A 20940-nucleotide genomic window follows, 5' to 3' on the forward strand; every position below is an offset into this window, starting at 1 on the left:
AAATATTTGCAGCAAGCTTGCTGCAAAAACCAAGGCTTTGTATTAACTGCCATGCTTTCTTCAGCTACATTGCCGCAAGCTTGAAGCAATATTTGCTGCAGACTTGCAGCAAATATTTGCAGGAAGGCAATATTTCCTATTTTTATATTCATATGAAGCAGAATTTGTGCAAAATCATATGCGTGAAAAGAAGAAAACACTTGCTGTGGCCTTCAACTCGACATTTAGATATTTCGACGACGTATTGTCAATTAACAATGGTAATTTCCATTCCTACGTCGATACGATATATCCTGGTGAGCTTGAGATAAGATAAAAGATACCACAGAGTCTGACACTTCTGTTTCATACTTGGATATTTTACTTGAAAAAAACGTTAATGATAATCTAACAACCAAGCTATATGATAAACGTGATGACTAACTTTTCTATCGTCAACTTCCCTTGCATACGGAGTATATATATCTCAGTTGATTCTATACGCAAGATTTGCTCTACGTTTGAACAATTTCTTAAACGTGGTAAATTATTGACAAGCAAGTTAATGACACAAGAATATCAGCCGTCTCGTTTAAAATCATCATTTCGTAAGTTCTATGACAGATACAATGACCTTGTCAGCAAATATAATTTATCATTGAGTCAAATGCTGACTGATTTTTTTCATACTAATTGTTAGTCCATTATTTATACACTGAATTGACGACGGATTTTTCCGTTATTTCCTGATCGTGACAAAGAGGATATGGCGGGTGTGACTGGTCAGCAGGGGATGCTTACACCTCCATGGCACCTGATCCCACCTCTGATGTTTTGGAGGTCCGTGTTTGTTCTGCTCTTCTTTTGTATTGAATACTGTTCGTTATCTCCATATCCTTCTTCGTTAAAACCCCAGTCACATTTCCAAAAACGACCAGCGGCCGACGGTTTTTGAAGCAAAAATTGGATTCTTCGGGTGACAATAGGCAGTTCATCGGCCGTTGTCTTGCCCGATTTGGACCTCTTTTTTTGTCGGCCGACCAATTTTGTGTCCATCGGTCCAAGTTATAATTTTTTCTGAGTCGGTGGCCGATTTCTTCAATTGAAGTTAACCGTCGACCAACCTTCGACCATTGTCCGGCCATCGGCGGTCAGTTTATTAAGTCGGTCGTCCATCGTTCGACAATAAGGATTCCAAAATTTCGGCCGACGCTTAAAATCAAACTGTAGCTCAGAGCTCGATGATCAGGCGACGATTGGCCGACTTGTGAATATTTAACCTATCGAGGATACATTACACAAAGAAAATTTTGATGCATGGATTGATATATATTTTTTGAACGGAATTAACATGAATAATTAATCCTTTAGATATAAAGAAATCTTAAGTATTCTTTGCTGCTTAGATATGCGCCATTTGTCGTTTTTTATGCAATTCTATACAAAATTTTGCACACATTTTCAACATTGAGCCACAATCTTACAAAATTCTGCCACTTTGCCTTGCAAACATAACTAACGTCACCTATCTGATTATAGGTCTATGAAAAATATTGCTGATTTTTAAGAAAAAAAGATTTTTTATGTAATTTATCGAAGTCGTCGGTGTTCATAGGAAATAATGTGACTGCTCCGTGTCGCCAGATACTTGTGTCGGTCGATCATATTCTTTCGCCGAAATGACCAGGAATATTTAGTCGCTCGACTATCGGCTTAAATGTCACCTAGGCATATGGGGCGCGATAGTTCTTAACATATGAACTCTTTGTTACCGCAAGGCACACAGACTGTTATAAAGCGTTTTCTGTCAACGTAATTCTACTTAAGTTCGCGATCCAGCGCCACTAATCAAGTTAGATATTCTCAAAATATGCAACTGAAAATCCCCGACTCTCTTTCTGCTGTTTTAGTGTAATGCTGCGTTACGTGCATTTCTAATAATAGGTGGCAATTGCTAATAAAGTAAAGGGATTTTTCACACATAGTAGATAAGAGAAATTCTTATCATGCTCTTCTATATGCATTGTAATCAATTAAGTCATGTCGGCACACATTACTTTTGTACCATGTAGCTAACAATATCTGCATCTATTACACAAATACTTTATTAAAACGGTAAATTATTTATTATGTACATGCAATATAGTGATTGAATAAGTACATTAATTAAAACTCAGCCGGGATTTTAATAATTTTAATGATTGATTTACAATGTACTACTTACATATCATGGTGCGTTCTATATAACTTATATCCATATAAACTATTAGTTATTTCTTCTAGACCCTTTAAGTTATTTCAGGCAATGTAACTAAAACAAGCCTTCCTATTAACACCTTGCACCATGCTGAGAGCTATCAGTGAAGTTGGTTTTCCCATCTCAGTATCAACTAGATATTGAGATGGTGGCCATCTCAAAGGGCCCCGCTTTAAGCAATTAACATGAAAATGTAACGTAGCTGAAAAGGGTTTATTTTGAAGGTGTTTGAGATTAAAGGGGACAAGAAGTATTACTACCTGAAAAATAATACAATTAAAAACTTTTAGAAATGTATCCTCTATGAAAATTGTTGCATATCCTCTATCATAATATGGAAGGAAAATCACAAATGTTCCATATCCAGTCAATTTGTTTGAGGCTGAGTAGACTTGAGGGAAAGTAATTATGCAGCGAACAAACACTTTAAAAAGAGAGGCTATTTTTGACCCTTGACCTAGAAACTTTGTTCAAGGTCACTGCACATTCACTGACCAAAGGCACTCTGTGAGTGAAGTATGAGCCTAATTGGACCAAGGGGAGAGAAGATATGGTCCGGACAAGGATTTTTCATATATTTCTGCTATGACCTTGACCTTTGACCTAGAAACATGGTTCAAGCACAATGCACACCCTTTACCCAAAGATATTCTGTTTGTGAAGTATGGCCCAGATAAGCCAACAAAAGTAAAATATGCTCCAGACAAGAATTTAAACAGAAAGGCTTTTTTTGACCTTGACATTTGACCTTGAAACTTTGCTAAAGGTCACTGCAGACCGGTTACCCAAAAGCACTCTGTTGACCTTGACCTTTGACCAAGAAACATGGTTCATAGTCACTGCACATCGGTTACCCAAAGCCACTCTGTTGGTGAAGTATGAGCCAGATTGGACCAAAGGGAGATAAGATATGATCCGGACAAGGCTTTTTCATATATTTCTGCTATGACCTTGACCTTGAAACTTTGTTCAAGATCACTGCACCTTCACTGATCAAAGGCACTCTGTGGGTGAAGTATGAGTCAGATTGGGCCGAGGAGAGAGAAGATATGCTCCGAACAAATCTTGGAACGGACAGACTGATCACTATAGGGCGCCCGCCGAGCGGGGCCCTAATTAATAACAGAATGGAATGCATTCATGGACTGTCTTTTTTAAGGTTTCATCAAAGGTCAACATTTCAAAAAAATTATTTTTACAATAGCTCATACACTATGTGAGTTGTAAAGTTAAAACTTTTAAATTTTATAAATATGTCATTGATTAACATATAGAAAGAATCACTTGAAAACAAATATTTTTAAAAAATATATATTTTTAAAGAAAAAAATGTATCCAAAAATGTGCATTTTTAAAGAAAATGCTGCTGCTCAATTCTGTCCTTTTTGTGAAAATCATCAATGCAGCAATAAAGCCTCTATTAATTCATAATTGTAAGGTTGTAAATATTTTCTCCCATAGATTTCTTGCACGCATGTTTAAAATTGGTTGCTCAAAGAGAAAAAATCACTAGTTTGCCCTACAAGATGACGTCTGATGGAAATAACGACGTAGCAAAATGGGTACATCCCACTAATTATTTTTAGAATCGGTAGAAGAAAGTAGTGCAGAAAAAAAATAACTAGTTCCTTAATTTTCAGACTTTACGAAAAAAATTGATTACGTACAGTGTACTATAAACTGAGCCTCAAATTTGTTGATAAGGAGTGTCTTTCTTAACAAAATAGCTTGGCAAATGTAATTTATCAAGAAGATCAGCTGAATTATTTTGTGTATTATAACGCCATTGAGAATCCTGAAATTCCCCTTTTTCACTTTCATTAGAGGTTCCTGAAGACAGACGCATTTTGCCGGAAAACGGGGAATATGACATGCCACCTCGAGATTTTAACCAAAGAAAGACAAATTGATGTGCTTTGATTTGAGGGGTCACTAACTACTTAACAAAAATTAGGGGCATTCTACATGTATGTGAAGAAATTTTAACATTGTCGCCTATGGAAAATCAATTAATGGGCTATACCCAAATAAGTCATAGAAAAACGGTCTATTTCTTTGTATTCGTTGGGTTAACTGGAACAGCAAAAAATGTTCGGAGAAAAGAGAAGTAACTCTCATGATCAGAAAAAAAAAACAGCAGCATGTATTTCATTATATTAATGATAGTTTTATACAGAACGCATGTCCGTCTGCTCAAAACATAAATAACAAGATGTCTTTGTGAAATACTGATACCACCGTATGGCAACAAAGCGAGGGTTAAATTTTCTCAAATGAAAATCAAACATGTACCCAAAGTAAGGCCTTCTCACAAGAAATGCAAATGTGAAATATAAAAACCTTAGCACCACCTGTTATAAAGATATGGCCAAGATTAACGTTTTGAAAGATAGGTTAAACTCCAGCTCAAGGTCAAGGTTGTTGGTTTCTAAAGGAAGGCCTTTGTCACAAAGATTACAAATGGGAAATATGGAAGCCCTAGCTCTTACTGTTCAAAAGATATGGCCAAGGTAAAAGTATTCAAAATAAGGTCAGACTCCAAGGTCTAGGCCAAAGGGTCAAAGTTGTTGGAATCCAATGCAAGGTCTTGTCACTAAGGATTACGTATATGTGAAGTATGAAAGCCCTTGCCCTTGCCGTTCAGAAGTGACCAAGGTTTAAGTTTTTTTTAAAAAGTAGTTATATCTCCAAGGTCAAAGTTGTTGGTTTGCAATCGAAGGTCTTGTCACAAAGAATATATATGTGAAGTTTGAAATTAGCACTAACCGTTCAAAAGTTAAAGCCAAGGTTAAAGTTTTTTGAAAGAACGTCCAACTCCAATGTCAAGATGAAAGACTCAAAGTTGTTGGTATCCAATAAAAGCACTTGTCACAAGGATTACATACAAGTATGAAAGCCCTAGCCTTAACCATATAAAAGATACGAGAGTTAGGTCAAACTCCAAGGTCAAGGGGTCAAAGTTGTTGGTATACAATGGAAGTTCTTAGCTAATAGATTACATATATGAATTGAATTATAAAAGCCTTAGCACCAACCGTTCAAAAGTTATGTCCAAAGTAAAAGTTTGGAATTTTGGTGTCAAACTCATAGTCATAAGGAATACACCTGTGAAATAAGAAAGCCATAGTCCTACCCAGTCAAAACTTATAAACAAGTTTAAAGTTTTTGCGGACATACAGACAGACAGGGCAAGAACTATACCGGTATACCCCGAAACTTCGTTTACAGGGGCATAAAAACAGAGTCTTCGACAAATTATGTTGTTCTCCGACAAAATGCGTTTTGTCGACCCTCAAACCTAACAGTTTGGTTATTGGTTCTTGGTTCCGATAAAAATGCATATTTCCCTCGAACACGGTCACTAAAGATGTATAATGATATCGACAAGTGGCAGATCCAAAATGTGGGCAGAACGCAGACTTAAGTGTGAGGTAGTCTTCCTTCGACACCGTGACGCATCGAAAAAAAAAAGAAATTGTTTTTGACTTTGAATATTATTATGAATAAACACTAATTGTTTCTCATATCTTGTGCATGTACATGTAAGTACGACATATGAATAGATATTAAATCCTATAGGTAAAAAATAATTATTCTTTTAACTCTTTATATTTACATTTGCAAATGTTTGCCCTTATATAACACTATCTGAACAAGGCGTTTTTACATCTCTGCAATTCACGTTCGCCATGTGACCATAAATTAATTGTTTAGTCATAAGCGATCTACGTAATTTCATAGTGACGCCATAGGCGATCGACGCTTTCAACACAATCAATTTATACCGTTGGGGTTTTAAAATTAATTTTATGGATTTACAACTTTACTTAAGGACCTTACTAATTTTTTAGAATTAATATGCGTTTTGCTTGAAGTCGCTTGACAATGTACATGTGTCAGTGTGTCTACATGTTAGTAGTTAAAATTGGCGATAAAATTACTGTTTGTTTAAAACTAAAAGAATGTCTCTAAAATGTGAACATTATTTTAATTATTCCAAGACTGTTTTTTTATTATAAAAAAATGCTTATTGAATAGAAAATATGCGAGAATATCTTGTAAGTATTATTTATTAAATCTTGAAATCATAACATATTTAGGGGTCTGTTAATTTTAATGACTGGTATATGGGATATTGTTAATTTTAATCAAACACTACCTGTTAAACATCATTACATGCAATGGCCAAAAGGGAACGTCGTACTTGCATAAGGATAAGGCAATCCGTATTCGAGCAGTTAAAGCCCAGTTTTCAATTCTTTCAGTACTTTGATTGGGTTTACATGTAATAACTAATGCTTACGCCTGCTCGTAAGCATATATGAGAATCGGGCCCCAGATTATTCGAACAAGCAGATAAATACATCTAATGCATTTTTGAATCATCCAACGGGGAAGCTTATTCGTCTTGGCACCTGATACATGTACTATTCCTAGAATTCCCTGCTCTGAGATAATTATGTTTATACTTTTAATGAGATCGATCATTGTTATTTATATCTTTTGTCTTATATAAGTGTTCAAAAACACAGAAAATAACAATGAGGTTTTCCCTAATGATTTTAATAAATTTAGTGATTTATTTGACACAAACAACACAGTTAGCAGCATGGTTAGGAATATATGGTGGACACTGAAGAGAACCACACTGATAATTAACGGGATAAAATAACGCCCCATCTTTATCTCCAATACCAGCATTGAGGAAATCTGGATCTCTGCTAACACAAATGAACTCAGTTTGAGCGGGGTGTCCATGATAACTTGAAGCAAGAAAACCGTCATACTGCTTAGTCCAACCGGGGTAGCATTCATTTCGTCCTGGGATCATCAGCATGTTGGTACCATGAAAACTAATGCACACTGCACACGGGGCATCTTCACTTGAAGATCCAGCTTTCCAGAAGTTTGACTCATACTCTACACCATATATCCGGCCATAATCAGGTGGTGTTAACCCGCTGTCGATTGGATCAGAGGGTAAACAAACGTAGTTGGATGCGCTTCCTACAGCATTATACCATCCCCCAGCAGCAAACCCTGGGTAAGGATTTACATGTTTTAACATATATCGGCAAATCTCATTGATAAGTTGATGCAAGTAATTTTAGCTGATGTTCTAATTATAAATGACATACCAGTATAGACTATAGTCGAAATATTTGCAGGACAGTCCTTTTTACCCCAACGAACGTACGTGGCACCATGACCTACTAAGATGATGATATAAGACAATAAAAGTTATTTTCTTTGCAGTCTCATTCTCTATTCTGTATCTTCTTTTTCAAACAATGGTAAAGCATGATTACAACAGAAGCTATTGAAATTATTTTGTCCCCAGCTTTCACTGGTATTGCGATATTAATTTTCGTCTGTTTGTCCGTCCGTCTGTCTTTTTGTCTGTTATTGTAATATATCTCTACAGCTTTTAAAACAAGAGTTCCTTATAGCCTTAGGAAGACTCCTATTTATTTTGTAGTCAAAAGGTCTAGGTTAACAATTCATATATTTTGTGCTTTAACACTTTCGTTTCTGTGCGATATCTTCAAAAGACTTTGAGCTATTGCATAATAATTGCTTTAAGTAAAACATCTTATGGCAAAAGGGGACGACCATTTGATTCTGAGGAAAGGGGGGGGGGCAACAATTTCGCAAAGGGTCACCTTTCATTTGAACAGCATCAGATTCGTTACGGTTCGTTTATAAGTTTTTGAACTACGGAATCATTGTCTATACTCAATTGCAGCTAGTGGTGATTCGTTAATCTTCTATTATGCAAACCGATGACTTTGATAACTTAGTACGTAATACTATCTAGTGATTTGTGTTCTTATATCATGTATACACATTTCAGAAAATACAACGTAAAATATAGGTTAACGTGTACTTGTAAGATATGTTCAAGTACTTACATGTACAATATACATGATATCGTTCAAAACCTCTCTATTGTCTATATTTGCACTTACTATTCAAGATATAACAATGTTACAAAAATTTCAGTTCCAAGATTACTATACCTAATTTCATTGATTCTTGCTGAGCAAGACGAGATTTCAGATTTTCATTTTCAGCCTCCAGGTGTTGAACCTTCAGTTCGAGTCCATTCAACCGTTTTTCTATCAAACCAGGGTCATTTAAAAGTAAACGTTTTTCAAGTTTGCCACATCTAACAGCTGGTAGCAATAAAAGGAAAAACGATAAATATTTAAACATTATACCAAATTCACCTGCCCTCAATCAGAAAACCAGAATGCAATGCTTATCAATGCTATATGTCAACTTGATGGCTATCTTAAGCATGGATCGATTGAAATGCAATAGGTTTATGCTGTAATTGAATACGGAGATAAGTCTGACTAGAACTGTCCAAAAGCGCTGGCTTTTTCAGAGATGGCAAATTATGAATAATTTATGGATCTAGAGAAATATTTTTGGTGCAATTGTAATTGCTCATTACAGTATACTTTTATATGAATGAAACGAAGGTGCGGCCTAATAATAAACAAGAGGCCCACGGGCCTTATAGATCACCTGAGCATCATATAACAACTTTCCAGCGATTGTATTTGGTTCGTGATTTAATCCTAAAGCCATGAAATTCACAAATTTTGAAAGAGGCACCATTGCTTATCAAAGAGCAGATTTCAAAGCATTAATTTATTTTTAGCCAAAGTACCCCCCTCCCCGATACTCCTGACCCAGCAGCCCTGAAATTATCTATTTTGAAAGAGGACCCTTTCTTCAACATAAGGTCAGTATTTTTTTTATTTCTAGGTTTAGTTACGAACATCATTCATGAAAAAATCCCGAAGGAGAAGGAAATTAAAAAAAATTTTTTTTTTGGATAAATCAGTTATCAACATTTGTGCATTCTTTTTTATGCTATCCTAACAAGCTCCTTACCACTGGAAACATAATGCTTACAAATAGGAAAGTAGAACATTTAATTGCTTATTTCATCATTGATCAAAATATATTTTAACAAATCAATTCTTTAAAACTCTTTCAATATATCTTCATTTTTTAAATATTTGTTAGGTGAAAGTGTAGACATTGTTCTAAAATATACTTGATGCCTAAAATTATAATTCCTATCATAAAAACAGACAGGGAACACTGCGGAGTAGGGTGAGGATTTTTCAATTAAGTGTAAAATAATTTTTCTGGCTGCCACAAACGATACTACATGCCTGTATATATTTGTATATACTTTCTTTTTAATGGTTGAATTTTTTTTTATTTCTTCAGGCTTTTGTTTATTTCTTCCTCAAATGGACTTAACTTCTCCCATAGTTTTATTCATTACATCTTATGCTTAAGAATAATGCTTAGACTGTAAGCTATAAGCGACCTAAACAATGTCGCTGGCAATAGCTACCACGGGCAGTTTTAAACCTGTGGGGAGGAAAATAATTCACCGACAGATACTTTTGAAACGATTACATAATTATCTCACCAGCAGGTCATTGTGCAACAAAGTCGTCAGCATTTTATTTGTCCTTTGAATGGGTGAAACGTTTTGAATGGCACTCTTATCGATGAATTTTACAATAAACCAAGCTGTCTTTGCAGATCTAGCTTTATTACCCGCCAAGTTCATCTTAAAACCGAAAGTACGAGTTCGTAAATTTGAAATCTCGATCCCGACTCAAATTTGACATCAGAAAGGAAAAAAAATGTTTTGTTATTTTTTTTCTGAAAATTCAAACCCTTGAGCGGTGGGTTTGTAAACCTGAAAATAAAATAAATCCTGGCCTTAAATATGTAATTAGATCATTGGCATATTATCCAGGAGCAAAGGATAAGATGTTCAAAGAATTCATGCATTTCACTATATAATCATTAAAGCCCCACCCTAAAACAAGAACACCTGACCCAGGGGTCCTGAAATTTACAAATTGGGAAGAAGCAGTCTTATTCAACATAACTATGGACTTGGTTAGTTTATTTAATGCCCAGGAGTAGAGAAGAAGATTTTTAAAGAATTAATGTATTTTCACTATATAATCAATAAAGCCCTGCCCTAGCACTAGAACCCCGACCCAGGGGCCATGAATTTCACAATTTTGGTAGAGACCACCTTATTCAACATAACTATGTACTTGGTTAGATTATTTAATGCCCAGGAGCAGAGAAGAAGATTCTCAAAGAATTTATGCATTTTCACTATATAATCCATTTAGCCCCGCCCTAGCACTAGAACCCCTGACCCTGGGGCCATGAATTTCACAATTTTGGTAGAGGACTCAATGCTGATTACAGTCATGCAAACAGTTTGACTGCTTGATGTCCAGGAGTAAAGAAGAAGATTTTTAAAGATTTCATTAATTTAACAGGTTTTTGCCCCACCCCTCAGGCCCCAGGGGGGCAGGGACCATGAAATTCATAATTTTAGTTCCCCTTCACCCATAGATGCTTTGTGCCAAATTTGGTTGAATTGGTTGAGTGGTTGCAGAGAAGAAGCTGAAAATGTTCAAATGTTACTGCACGGCGCACGACGCCGGACGAAAACGGATAGCAATAGGTCACCTGAGTTTACTCAGGTGACCTAAATAAAGACTAAAGATACAGACCAGGCACAAATTATGAACTTTTTCTGTCAGTGATCTTGAACTTGCATTTATTACCTTGGTTCAAAGTTATGACACAACCTCAGGTCATAAACAATCTTTGTGTAAAATTGGAACTCACCACGTTTATCCATAAGACAGATATGGACTGGACATGAATTATGATATTTTTTTTTGTCAGTGTCCTTGAACTTGCACAAATGACCTTGGGTCAAAGGCATGACACTCTCTCGGGTCATAAGCTATCTTTGTGTAAAAGAAGAACCCTCCAAGATTATTCATAAGAAATGAACCAAGCACAAATTATTAACTTTTTTTCAGTGACCATAAACATGCACAAATGACCTTGGGTCAAGGTCATGACACACCTAAAGATATACTAGTAGGCAATCTTTGTGTAAAACAGGAACTTACCACGTTTATCCATAAGAAAGATACGGACCGGACATGGATTATGAAATTTTTCTTTCAGTGACTTCGAACTTAAATGATCTTGGCTCAAGATAAAAAAAACACCTCAGTTCATACATGTAAGCCATCTTTGTGTAATCAAGTTTTTTCCATATGAAAGATATGTACCAAACATAAATTATGAAATTTTTCTTTCAGTGACCTTGATGACCTTGGGCCAAGGACATGAGACACTCTCAGGCTATTAGCCATCTTTGTGTGAAATAGGAACTTACCAAGTTTATCCACAAGAAAGATATGGACCGGGCACGAATTTCGATATTTCTTCCAGTGACCTTGAATAGTTTTCTACCAATGTAACAACTTTGTCAACTCTTAACAAATACAAAAAATGCTAATACAAAGGCTAAATAGTTCAGATTTGTAGGATGAAAATGTTATATTTGGCAATATAAGCAATATAAGCAGTATACTTTGTAACAGTTGAGTTGTTATAGGTCTTCTGGTGTGTGTAACTACCTTTGATTTTTTGTAACCTGTCAATAACTTCCTAACTAAAAAGGAATCTATGCTATTAAACCACCGTGTACATTAATTTCAAAACTTAACCTGCAAAGTAAGACCTAAGAAGGTTTAATCCTGAGTTGTTTTTTTTAGCAGATTTTGGTCTAGACCTTTATTTCTAAAATTTTGCATCGTTTTTAAGTTCTAACTTTTTGGTCTATTTCTTCAAACGTTTTAGAGACCCTAATTATTTATAATGGAATAACCCGACACCCCTTTATAATAGACTCTCCCTATAGTATAAAATTAAGAGACGCTGAGAGACAGTGTCATTCCTGTAACAGCGAAGAAGAAGATAGGTAATAATTATTTCTAGTTTTAACTTCTGGACTAATACAATTGATCAGTGGCCCGAGTAGAGCCGAAGCTGTTCAATTGTATGATATAGTAGTTTGGCAAGCCATAAGCCAAAGGTCTGACAATTTGTCAGGAAGATCAAAGGTGCCAGGGTTAGGGGCCCGAATAGAGCCGACCTGCCCTTGGTACCTTGTGCATCTATTTTATAAGAAGTTTGGTTTACCTTCGCTGTAATTAGCTTGTTGTATTTTTGATTCTTTCGTGATTTATACCCAAGGCAGGGATACTTATTAAATAATATAAATCTTATTAGTGATTGAGAAAAATTGGTTGTCATTTTATCGTTTTAAACAAAGTAAGCGTTACGAACTCAATTACACATTACATTATTTGGTGGCAGCGGTGTTCGCTTCTTTGTTTTGTTTTTTGCTGACCAATTTTATTGTTTGACATACTACATTTGACTTTATGGCATGCCAAGGGTAAATTATTTGACATGGGGTCTTGCGCGAATGATTTGATTGCAAATGAAATATCATTCCTCGAAGAGGAAATAAATAGAATAGAATTTGAATTGACAAGGGACAGGCACTCAACACCTTTAGTTGAACGTCATACAAGTCATAGACATTTGGCAGACCATACGCCTCGCCAAAATGTGATGACCTTACTAAATGAATATCAGACGGCAATCCAGAGGGAGCGGGCTAGCCGTTTGGCAGACCATTCAAATTTGGCTGGTCATTTGGCAGGTCAGAGAGGTATGGCACACCAAGGAGAACATTATAATAGTATGACACACCAGCCTGACAGACGTCGAATAACACAGGACAGACCTATTAGTAGACCTGTGGCACACAACGTTGACAATGCGATTGCAAGTGACGTGCCTGGTGATGAATCAAATAATGCTGGCAGGTCTCTAATTGTCAGGCAAAAGCGAAATTTTGTGAAACCTTCAACATATGACGGTACTACTTCTTGGAGTGATTTTCGGTCTCACTTTGAGGTTTGTGCAGAGTTAAATGGTTGGTCATTAAATGAAAAAGGCATGTATTTAGCTGTGTCCCTGAGAGGAAATGCACAGGGTGTCTTAGGTAATTTGCCATCGAATGATCAACGTAACTATGATGTGTTGTGTAAAGCACTTCAGCAGCGGTTTGCGCCTACAAACCAAACTGAACTTTATAGGGCTCAACTTCGTGAGAGAAAACAGAAAGCAGTGGAGTCTCTGCCAGAGATAGGACAAGACATTCGAAGGTTGACCAATTTGGCATACCCGACCGCAACTGCAGATCTAAAAGAAATACTTGCAAAAGAGCAGTTTATAGATGCATTGCGAGATCCTGACATGAGGCTTAGGATAAAGCAAGCGCGGCCAGTAGATTTGAACGATGCGGTACGCCATGCAGTCGAGTTACAGGCTTTTCAGAGTGCTGACAGAAAGATGCAAGAAAGGGAAGGATACGTCAGGGCGATAAAATAGGACATCAATACTGCAAAGGAAATAAAACTGATGAAGTACTGAAGGATATCACAGTTGCACTATCCTCATTGCAAAAGGAAGTTCAATCTTTGAAAGAAAGGCAACCTAATGTAGGGTCGTTCCGACCAAAGTTTAACAAGACTGATCCAAATGAACTGCAAAACAGAACATTCAAATGTTATTATTGTGGCAGGCAAGGTCATATGAAAAAGCAGTGTAGAGAATACTTGGCTTCTCAATCTGGGCAGAAACAAACCCAGAAACAAACTAGTCGACCGAGTAAATTTTCAAGTACAGATACTAGTGACAAAACTCGAGGAAATCTTAAACAACTTAGCTGTGGGGCTTCAGAGGCCATAAATAAACATGGTGAATCCGGTATTTTCACGGAAGTAAGAATTCATGATATATCGTTGAAATTCTTAGTAGATACAGGAGCAACAGTTTCCATTGTGTTTAAGGACATGATAGCCAAAGTTTTGTCGAACAAGCCACTGAAACAATTAAGTACAGATATTCTAATAGCAGATGGCACGACATTAAAAGTGTATGGATCACAAGAGATGAAGTTTTCCATACAGGGTATGGTCTTTGAACATGCTATGGTAGTTGCTGATTTAAGTGTTGACGGAATATTATGTTTAGACTTCCTAAGGGCTCATAAATGTTCACTAGACCTGGAGAGCTGTTCGCTGAATTTTGGTCAAGTAGGCAAGGCAGTTGCTTGTCAATACAAGGGAAAAATTGGTTGCTTCCGAGTAACACTGTGTGAAGATCTGGGGATACCTCCAAAGAGTGAAGTTTTGACTTATTGCGATGTCCATGGCTTGGATAACCAAAGTGATTGCACATTCTCTGAAGTAGGCTTAGTAGAACCTTGTAAGCATTTTAATGATTCTGATAGAGCATTGGTAGCAAGAACACTTGTAACCTGCAACAAAGAGAGCAAAGTGCCAGTGCGTCTTATGAACGTACAGAATGAGGTAACACATTTAAGGAAAGGCACATTCATTGCTGAACTACACTCGGTTCAAAATGTTTTGACAGCGACCACGAGCAAAAGGACAGCAGATTGCAAAGAAAATTTAGAACTGCCAGATCATTTGCAAGATTTATATGTAAGGTCAAGTACAGGTATGTCACCGGAGAACAAGCGAGTTGTACTTCAGTTACTAATACGTTACCAGTCATCTTTTGCAAAGTCTGACCGAGATTTAGGGAGAACCAACATTATTAAACACAAGATTAGTACAGGTGGCAACCCACCTATTAAGCAGCCTCCAAGGAGAATACCTGTGCATACAGTGTATGCTAAAGGAGGTGGACATGCATGTTAATGATATGCTACAACGAAATATCATTGAGCCTTCAAATAGTCCATGGGCGTCCAGTATAGTGTTAGTAAGGAAGAAAGGCGGTACCACCAGATTTTGTATAGATTACAGAAAGCTGAATAAAATTACGAAGCATGATGCATATCCTTTGCCAAGGATAGATGAATCTCTGGATCAGCTTAGTGGTGCTACCTGGTTTTCTACGTTAGATTTATGTTCAGGGTATTGGCAAGTGGCCGTTGACTCTCAAGACAAGCAGAAAACAGCTTTCACAACAAGACGAGGCTTGTATGAGTTTTCAGTAATGCCATTTGGCCTGTGCAACGCGCCAGCAACATTTGAACGTCTTATGGAAACAGTGCTGCGCGGTTTGCAATTTGAAATCTGTCTTATTTATCTTGACGACATTATAGTCTTTGGAAAGAATTTTGAAGCTATGATAGAAAATCTCTCAAGAGTGTTTGACCGTCTTGAAGAAGGAGGACTGAAACTAAAACCGAAAAAGTGTACTCTTTTTGCCAGACAAGTTGAGTTTTTGGGTCATGTTGTATCTTCAAATGGGATAGCTACAAGTCCAGATAAGACCAAAGCAATTCAAGATTGGAATACGCCTTCCAATATTACAGAAGTAAGATCATTTATTGGTCTGTGTAGTTATTATAGGAAGTTTGTCAAGGATTTTGCCTCTATTGCAAAACCTTTGCATGACTTGACGTCCAAAGAGAAACCCTTTAAATGGACAGAGGAATGTCAGATTTCATTTGACAAGCTAGAACAAATTCTGACTTCAGAACCAATTCTTACACATCCAGATTTTGAAAAGGAATTTATCTTAGACACTGATGCGAGTGATAAAGCCATTGGTGCTGTACTTTTGCAGGTAATTGATGGCAAGGAAAGAGTTTGTGCATATGCAAGTAGGTGCTTGTCAAAATCTGAACGTCGTTATTGTGTTACCAGAAAGGAACTCTTAGCAGTGACACATTTTGTCAAGTACTTCAAACATTACTTGTATGGCAGAGAAATTCCTTGTAAGGACAGATCACAGTTCTCTCAGGTGGTTAATGCAATTTAAAAACCCTGAGGGACAGTTTGCACGTTGGATAGATATACTATCAACTTTCAATTTCAGAATTGAACATCGTCCAAGGCGTTTACATACAAATGCTTATGCATTGAGCAGGCTTCCATGTAAGCAATGTGGTTATCACAGTACACTTGAAAAAGAGGACTCAGATGTAAATATTTGTAACCAGATTGAGCAATGTCAGTCACTACAGTTAGCTCAGAAAAATGACAATGATCTGCAAAAGTTACGGGAATGGATTGAGGAAGGTTCCTCTCCTGGTTCTAAGAAAGTGGCACCAGAAAACTATTTTCTTAAGTCATTGGTTTCCCAGTTTGATAGACTGTGCATTAAAGATAATCTAATCTGTCGAAAGTGGGAAGAATTGTCGTCAAAGCAGACACTTTATCAGTATGTAGTCCCATACTCTGAGCGCCGTAATGTTCTTAGACAATACCATGACGAGAAAACTTCAGGTAATCTTGGTATTAAGAAGACATTGTCTAAAATTCGCAATAGATATTGCTGGCCTGGGTTACAGCGGGATGTGCGACAGTATATAGCTTGTTTTGAGCTTTGTTCTAAAAGGAAGAGTGACAATGTAACCAAGTGTGCACCCATGAAGGTAGTACATTCTGGTTATCCTTTTGAGAGAATAGCAACAGACATTTTAGGCGAGCTACCAGTCACAAAGAATGAAAACAAGTACATCCTGGTGGTTGCAGACTATTATACTAAATGGACAGAAAGTTTTGCAATGCCAAATATGGAAGCAAGTACGATTGCAAAGATCATAGTAGAAGAGGTGATATGTCGATTTGGTACACCAGCAGTCATCCACTCAGACCAAGGTAGGCAGTTTGAAAGCAAACTGTTCTCCGAAATGTGTACTTTGCTTGGAATTCGAAAGACACACACAACGCCATATCATCCCCAATCGGATGGTATGGTGGAACGTTTCAATCGGACTCTCACAACTATGCTCAGCAATTTTGTTAATGACAATCACACGGATTGGGATGAGCATTTACCTTATGTCATGATGGCATACAGGTCCACAATCCATGAAACCACTGGTTTTTCGCCGAATTCATTAATGCTTGGAAGGGAGGTTTGCACTCCTTTAGACATCATGTATGATGTACCCTCTGCTATTAAACCAATACCTCAAAATAAATGGGTTTGGGAACTGCAAGAAAGACTTGAAAATGCACATAAAATTGTACGCACAAATACACAACAAGCCATGGTTCGTCAGAAACATTACCATGACAGAAAATTGAATTGGGCAAAATTCAAGGAAAATGATGAGGTCTATGTTTACTTTCCCAGAACTAAGACAGGACAGTCCCCAAAATTCACGAGTTATTGGCATGGACCATACAAAGTCATTAAAGTAATGTCTGATGTAACTTATATGGTGAATTGCGGAGCACGGGGGTCAAATCAGGTCATACACGTCGATAGAATGAGATTGAAACGACATCAAACATTATTTGGAGAAACTCCAGATGTTGTAGAACAGAGAGACGACAGAATTCTTGACAAAAACGAATATCTGACTGATGACATAAATGACGAGAAAGCAATTGCAAAAGATACAATTATTGAGCATCAGGGTAGTACTGATGGGATAGGTTCTGTTGGTAATAGAGTTACCTACACGACAGTTTAGAAGCAGAAGACCTCTAATTTGGTTAAAAGATTATGAAACTGAGTACTAGTAATATTTTAGAGTATAATATACTGTTGTCTATTTCAGATCACGCAAAACCATGGTGAAAACAAAGTTAACCAAACGGAGTGGGACAAGGAAGTGCCCTATGTGTGCCGAACTCTTTCAAGGAGACAGAGTTCTCCATGCATGTTGTACAATGTGCCATGAAAGAACATTCTTGTGAATTTTGTGATTTTACATCACAAAAATAATGTAAATGAAGAGAGCACATGCAGGTTTATTGGAAAGTCCAATGCCTTTGGGGCAGAAGCTTGACCCAGCAAGTGAAGACAAACCAGAGAACTCAGAAAAAGAATACAACACTAATTTGTCAAGTAAAAGCGATTCAGAGAAAGAAGAATGGTTGTTACAAGACCCAGGTGACTTACTTTTGACGGAATCCAATGAGACCAATACAGCTTGTGCCAGTGGCCAAAGTGCATCTACATAAACAGTAAAGAGACCAGACTCTGATATCATGGTGGGGCGGGTTTTCCGCAAGAAAACATCTCCGATGCTAACGGGGAAACGTCCATCCAATGATGATGCTAAACTGATTGAGAGTAAGAAAACTGTGATTGACATTGGTACACAAACTGAATTTCGCACGGACGTTACTGTAAAAACCGTAAAGAAATTTAGAGAGGGTCCAGTGGATATTAAAGAAACCATTGTTGAGAAATTTGTTTTATGTTAGAGAGTATAATAACCATGTCCAACACAGATAGTGTTAACCAAAGTATGGTTCTTTTGGTTGCTTGTTTCATTGTTTAATTGAAAATAAAAACATATAAAAAAGATTTTTTTTCATTCGGGACGAATGTACCCAGAGGCGTGGGTAATGTGATGTTTTGGTTTATTTCTTCAAACGTTTTAGAGACCCTAATTATTTATAATGGAATAACCCGACACCCCTTTATAATAGACTCTCCCTATAGTATAAAATTAAGAGACGCTGAGAGACAGTGTCATTCCTGTAACAGCGAAGAAGAAGATAGGTAATAATTATTTCTAGTTTTAACTTCTGAACACATACAATTGATCAGTGGCCCGAGTAGAGCCGAAGCTGTTCAATTGTATGATATAGTAGTTTGGCAAGCCATAAGCCAAAGGTCTGACAATTTGTCAGGAAGATCACAGGTGCCAGGGTTAGGGGCCCGAATAGAGCCGACCTGTCCTTGGTACTTGTGTATCTATTTTATAAGAAGTTTGGTTGACCTTCGCCGTAATTAGCTTGTTGTATTTTTGATTCTTTCGTGATTTATACCCAAGGCAGGGATACTTATTAAATAATATAAATCTAATTAGTGATTGAGAAAAATTGTTTGTCATTTTAACGTTTTAAACAAAGTACGAACTCAATTACACATTACATTACAATTAATCTGGATTCTACAATGCAAATTAATTTATGTTCAATGGGGAAAAAACACGATTAAATTCCATTCAAGTAGGATTAAGCTAGGAACTTTAGTTTATGAAAGAAGAAGAAAATGATCATTTTTCCCGATTGAACCATATACTTATATTCGTATTTTTCCATGCTGGTTGCCCAAAAGCTGTTTTTTTTTGGCAGTGAAATGTGTTATGCTGGTTCTGAAATATCTATTAAACAAGATGTGTTTGTGAAACACTATGCGCCCGGCGGTAAAAAAGTTCAAAAAAAATATTTTTTGCAGATAAGTCACAGTCAAGGTCACAAGGTCATCGACCTTGGTGTCATTTGAAAGAACTTCATTAGTGGAGTATGCGTACCAAATAGGAAGTCTCTATCTCTCATGGTTCAAAAGTCATGGCAAAAAGACTGAAAAGCTATTTTTAGCATAAAGATCACAGTCAAGGTCACCGACCTTGGTGCCATTTGAAAGAGCTTCATTGGTCAAGTATGCATACCATATATAAGTCTCTATTTTTCATGGTTCAAAAGTTATGGCGAAAGTTCGAAAAAGTTATTTTTAGCATACAGGTCACAGTCAAGGTCACAAGGTCATTGACCTTGGTGCCATTTGAAAGAGCTTCATTGGTCGAGTATGCATATCAATTATGAAGTCTCTATCTCTCATGATTCAAAAGTTATGGCGAAGGTTAAAGTTGAAAACAGACAGACAGACAAACAGATAAACAAACAAACAGACAGGACAAAAACAATATACGCCTCGGATCTATCGATTCGGGCGCATAATTATTTCTTATGTGTTATGATGCATGAGTTTGAGCAGGTTGTTGACTTTTACAGAGATATTACCCATGCAAGTCCCATAATGTATTTTAAAAATAAATTGCTTGTACATGAATTCCTGACGAAGACGCTGCTGTGGGAATCTAGGCCTGTATTGGACTTGTTGGGCAGGGAGATTAGGTTGGTTCTGACGGTGTTGTTGCCAAACCTGCAGAAGGGTGAGCCCCAATACATTGTAAGCGAACGTGTAAATACGTGTACTTGCAATTAGGTTTTTAGCAAAGACCATTGAAAATTGTATGAATATCACTTAAACTGCTTTGATGATTGAGAATTAACTTGGATTGATATATATAAATAATAATAATATAATATATATATAATTCCATGCAAAAACTTGCACGATTTTTTAACCTTATGACAAAATCTTATATAATTCTCTCTTTCTACTTGGTAAACATTATTCAGGATGTCAAGTTAAATGTAAATCTATGAAAAATAATGTTGATTTTTGAAAAAAAAGTTTGTTTGTGTTATTTATCCTTAAAAGATAATCCTATTCATACAGTTGTAGTCTTATTGCAATCTTGATACAAAAAGAGACTAGGTCAAAGATCATTATTCTATTCATTGTTGTTGTAAAGTTTCAAGTCCCAACTGCTACTTTTCACTTCCTTTGATATTAAGTAAAAATCGGTAGAGCTAGTCTTGACAGAGACTCAGGTTTTATATTGTTAATATAGCGAGCGCAGCAAAAAATTATCACTGCGATCTCTTAAGGTCAACATGTCCAAAAATTTATTTTTACAATATTTACATCCACTGAATGTTTTCTTCTTTATTTCTTAAGAAAACCCATTGCGTTCATCACTGCATGAACTACATTAGGCATATCACCTGTACAGATTTCTTGATCAGTGGCCGTTCCATCATTGAAACGTACAAAGACGTTCGCATCATTAACACAAGAAATAATATTTTTAATCCAACTTAAAATGATAATTTAAACAGACTTAAATATAAACAATAAAATGTCTTACGCGGGTTATGTATTTTTCTGCAACAGCTGCTTCCGTT

The 20940-nt window shown here is 36.6% G+C and overlaps 2 protein-coding genes and 1 pseudogene across 3 annotated transcripts; 2 read left to right on the forward strand and 1 right to left on the reverse strand.

The window, feature by feature from the left end:
* Positions 1-6803: 6803 nt before the first annotated feature.
* Positions 6804-8481, reverse strand: LOC134233282 (short-chain collagen C4-like). Of its 2 annotated transcripts, none has more exons than XM_062715259.1 (3): positions 8257-8481; positions 7375-7446; positions 6804-7276 (listed from the first exon to the last, which is right to left on the reverse strand). In XM_062715259.1, exons 1-3 carry the CDS (start codon positions 8450-8452, stop codon positions 6816-6818), a joined length of 729 nt encoding a protein of 242 aa, XP_062571243.1. In that variant the 5' UTR covers positions 8453-8481; the 3' UTR covers positions 6804-6815. The 2 variants fall into 2 exon arrangements, with proteins under 2 accessions (XP_062571243.1, XP_062571242.1); XM_062715258.1 differs by having other exon boundaries at positions 7375-7449.
* Positions 8482-14908: 6427 nt separating this feature from the next.
* On the forward strand, positions 14909-17642 carry LOC134233278 (uncharacterized protein K02A2.6-like). The gene is made up of 2 exons (XM_062715254.1): positions 14909-15781; positions 16158-17642. The coding sequence occupies exons 1-2, from the start codon at positions 14909-14911 to the stop codon at positions 17640-17642; spliced, it is 2358 nt and encodes a 785-aa protein (XP_062571238.1).
* A 100-nt stretch (positions 17643-17742) lies between these two features.
* On the forward strand, positions 17743-18381 carry LOC134233279 (uncharacterized; annotated as a pseudogene).
* The last annotated feature ends 2559 nt before the right edge of the window (positions 18382-20940 follow it).

Source organism: Saccostrea cucullata, unplaced genomic scaffold (genome assembly GCF_032062105.1).
Source record: "Saccostrea cucullata isolate Sc308-1 unplaced genomic scaffold, CSIRO_AGI_Scuc_v1 ctg4065, whole genome shotgun sequence".
Classification (NCBI taxonomy): Eukaryota; Metazoa; Mollusca; class Bivalvia; order Ostreida; family Ostreidae; genus Saccostrea; species Saccostrea cuccullata.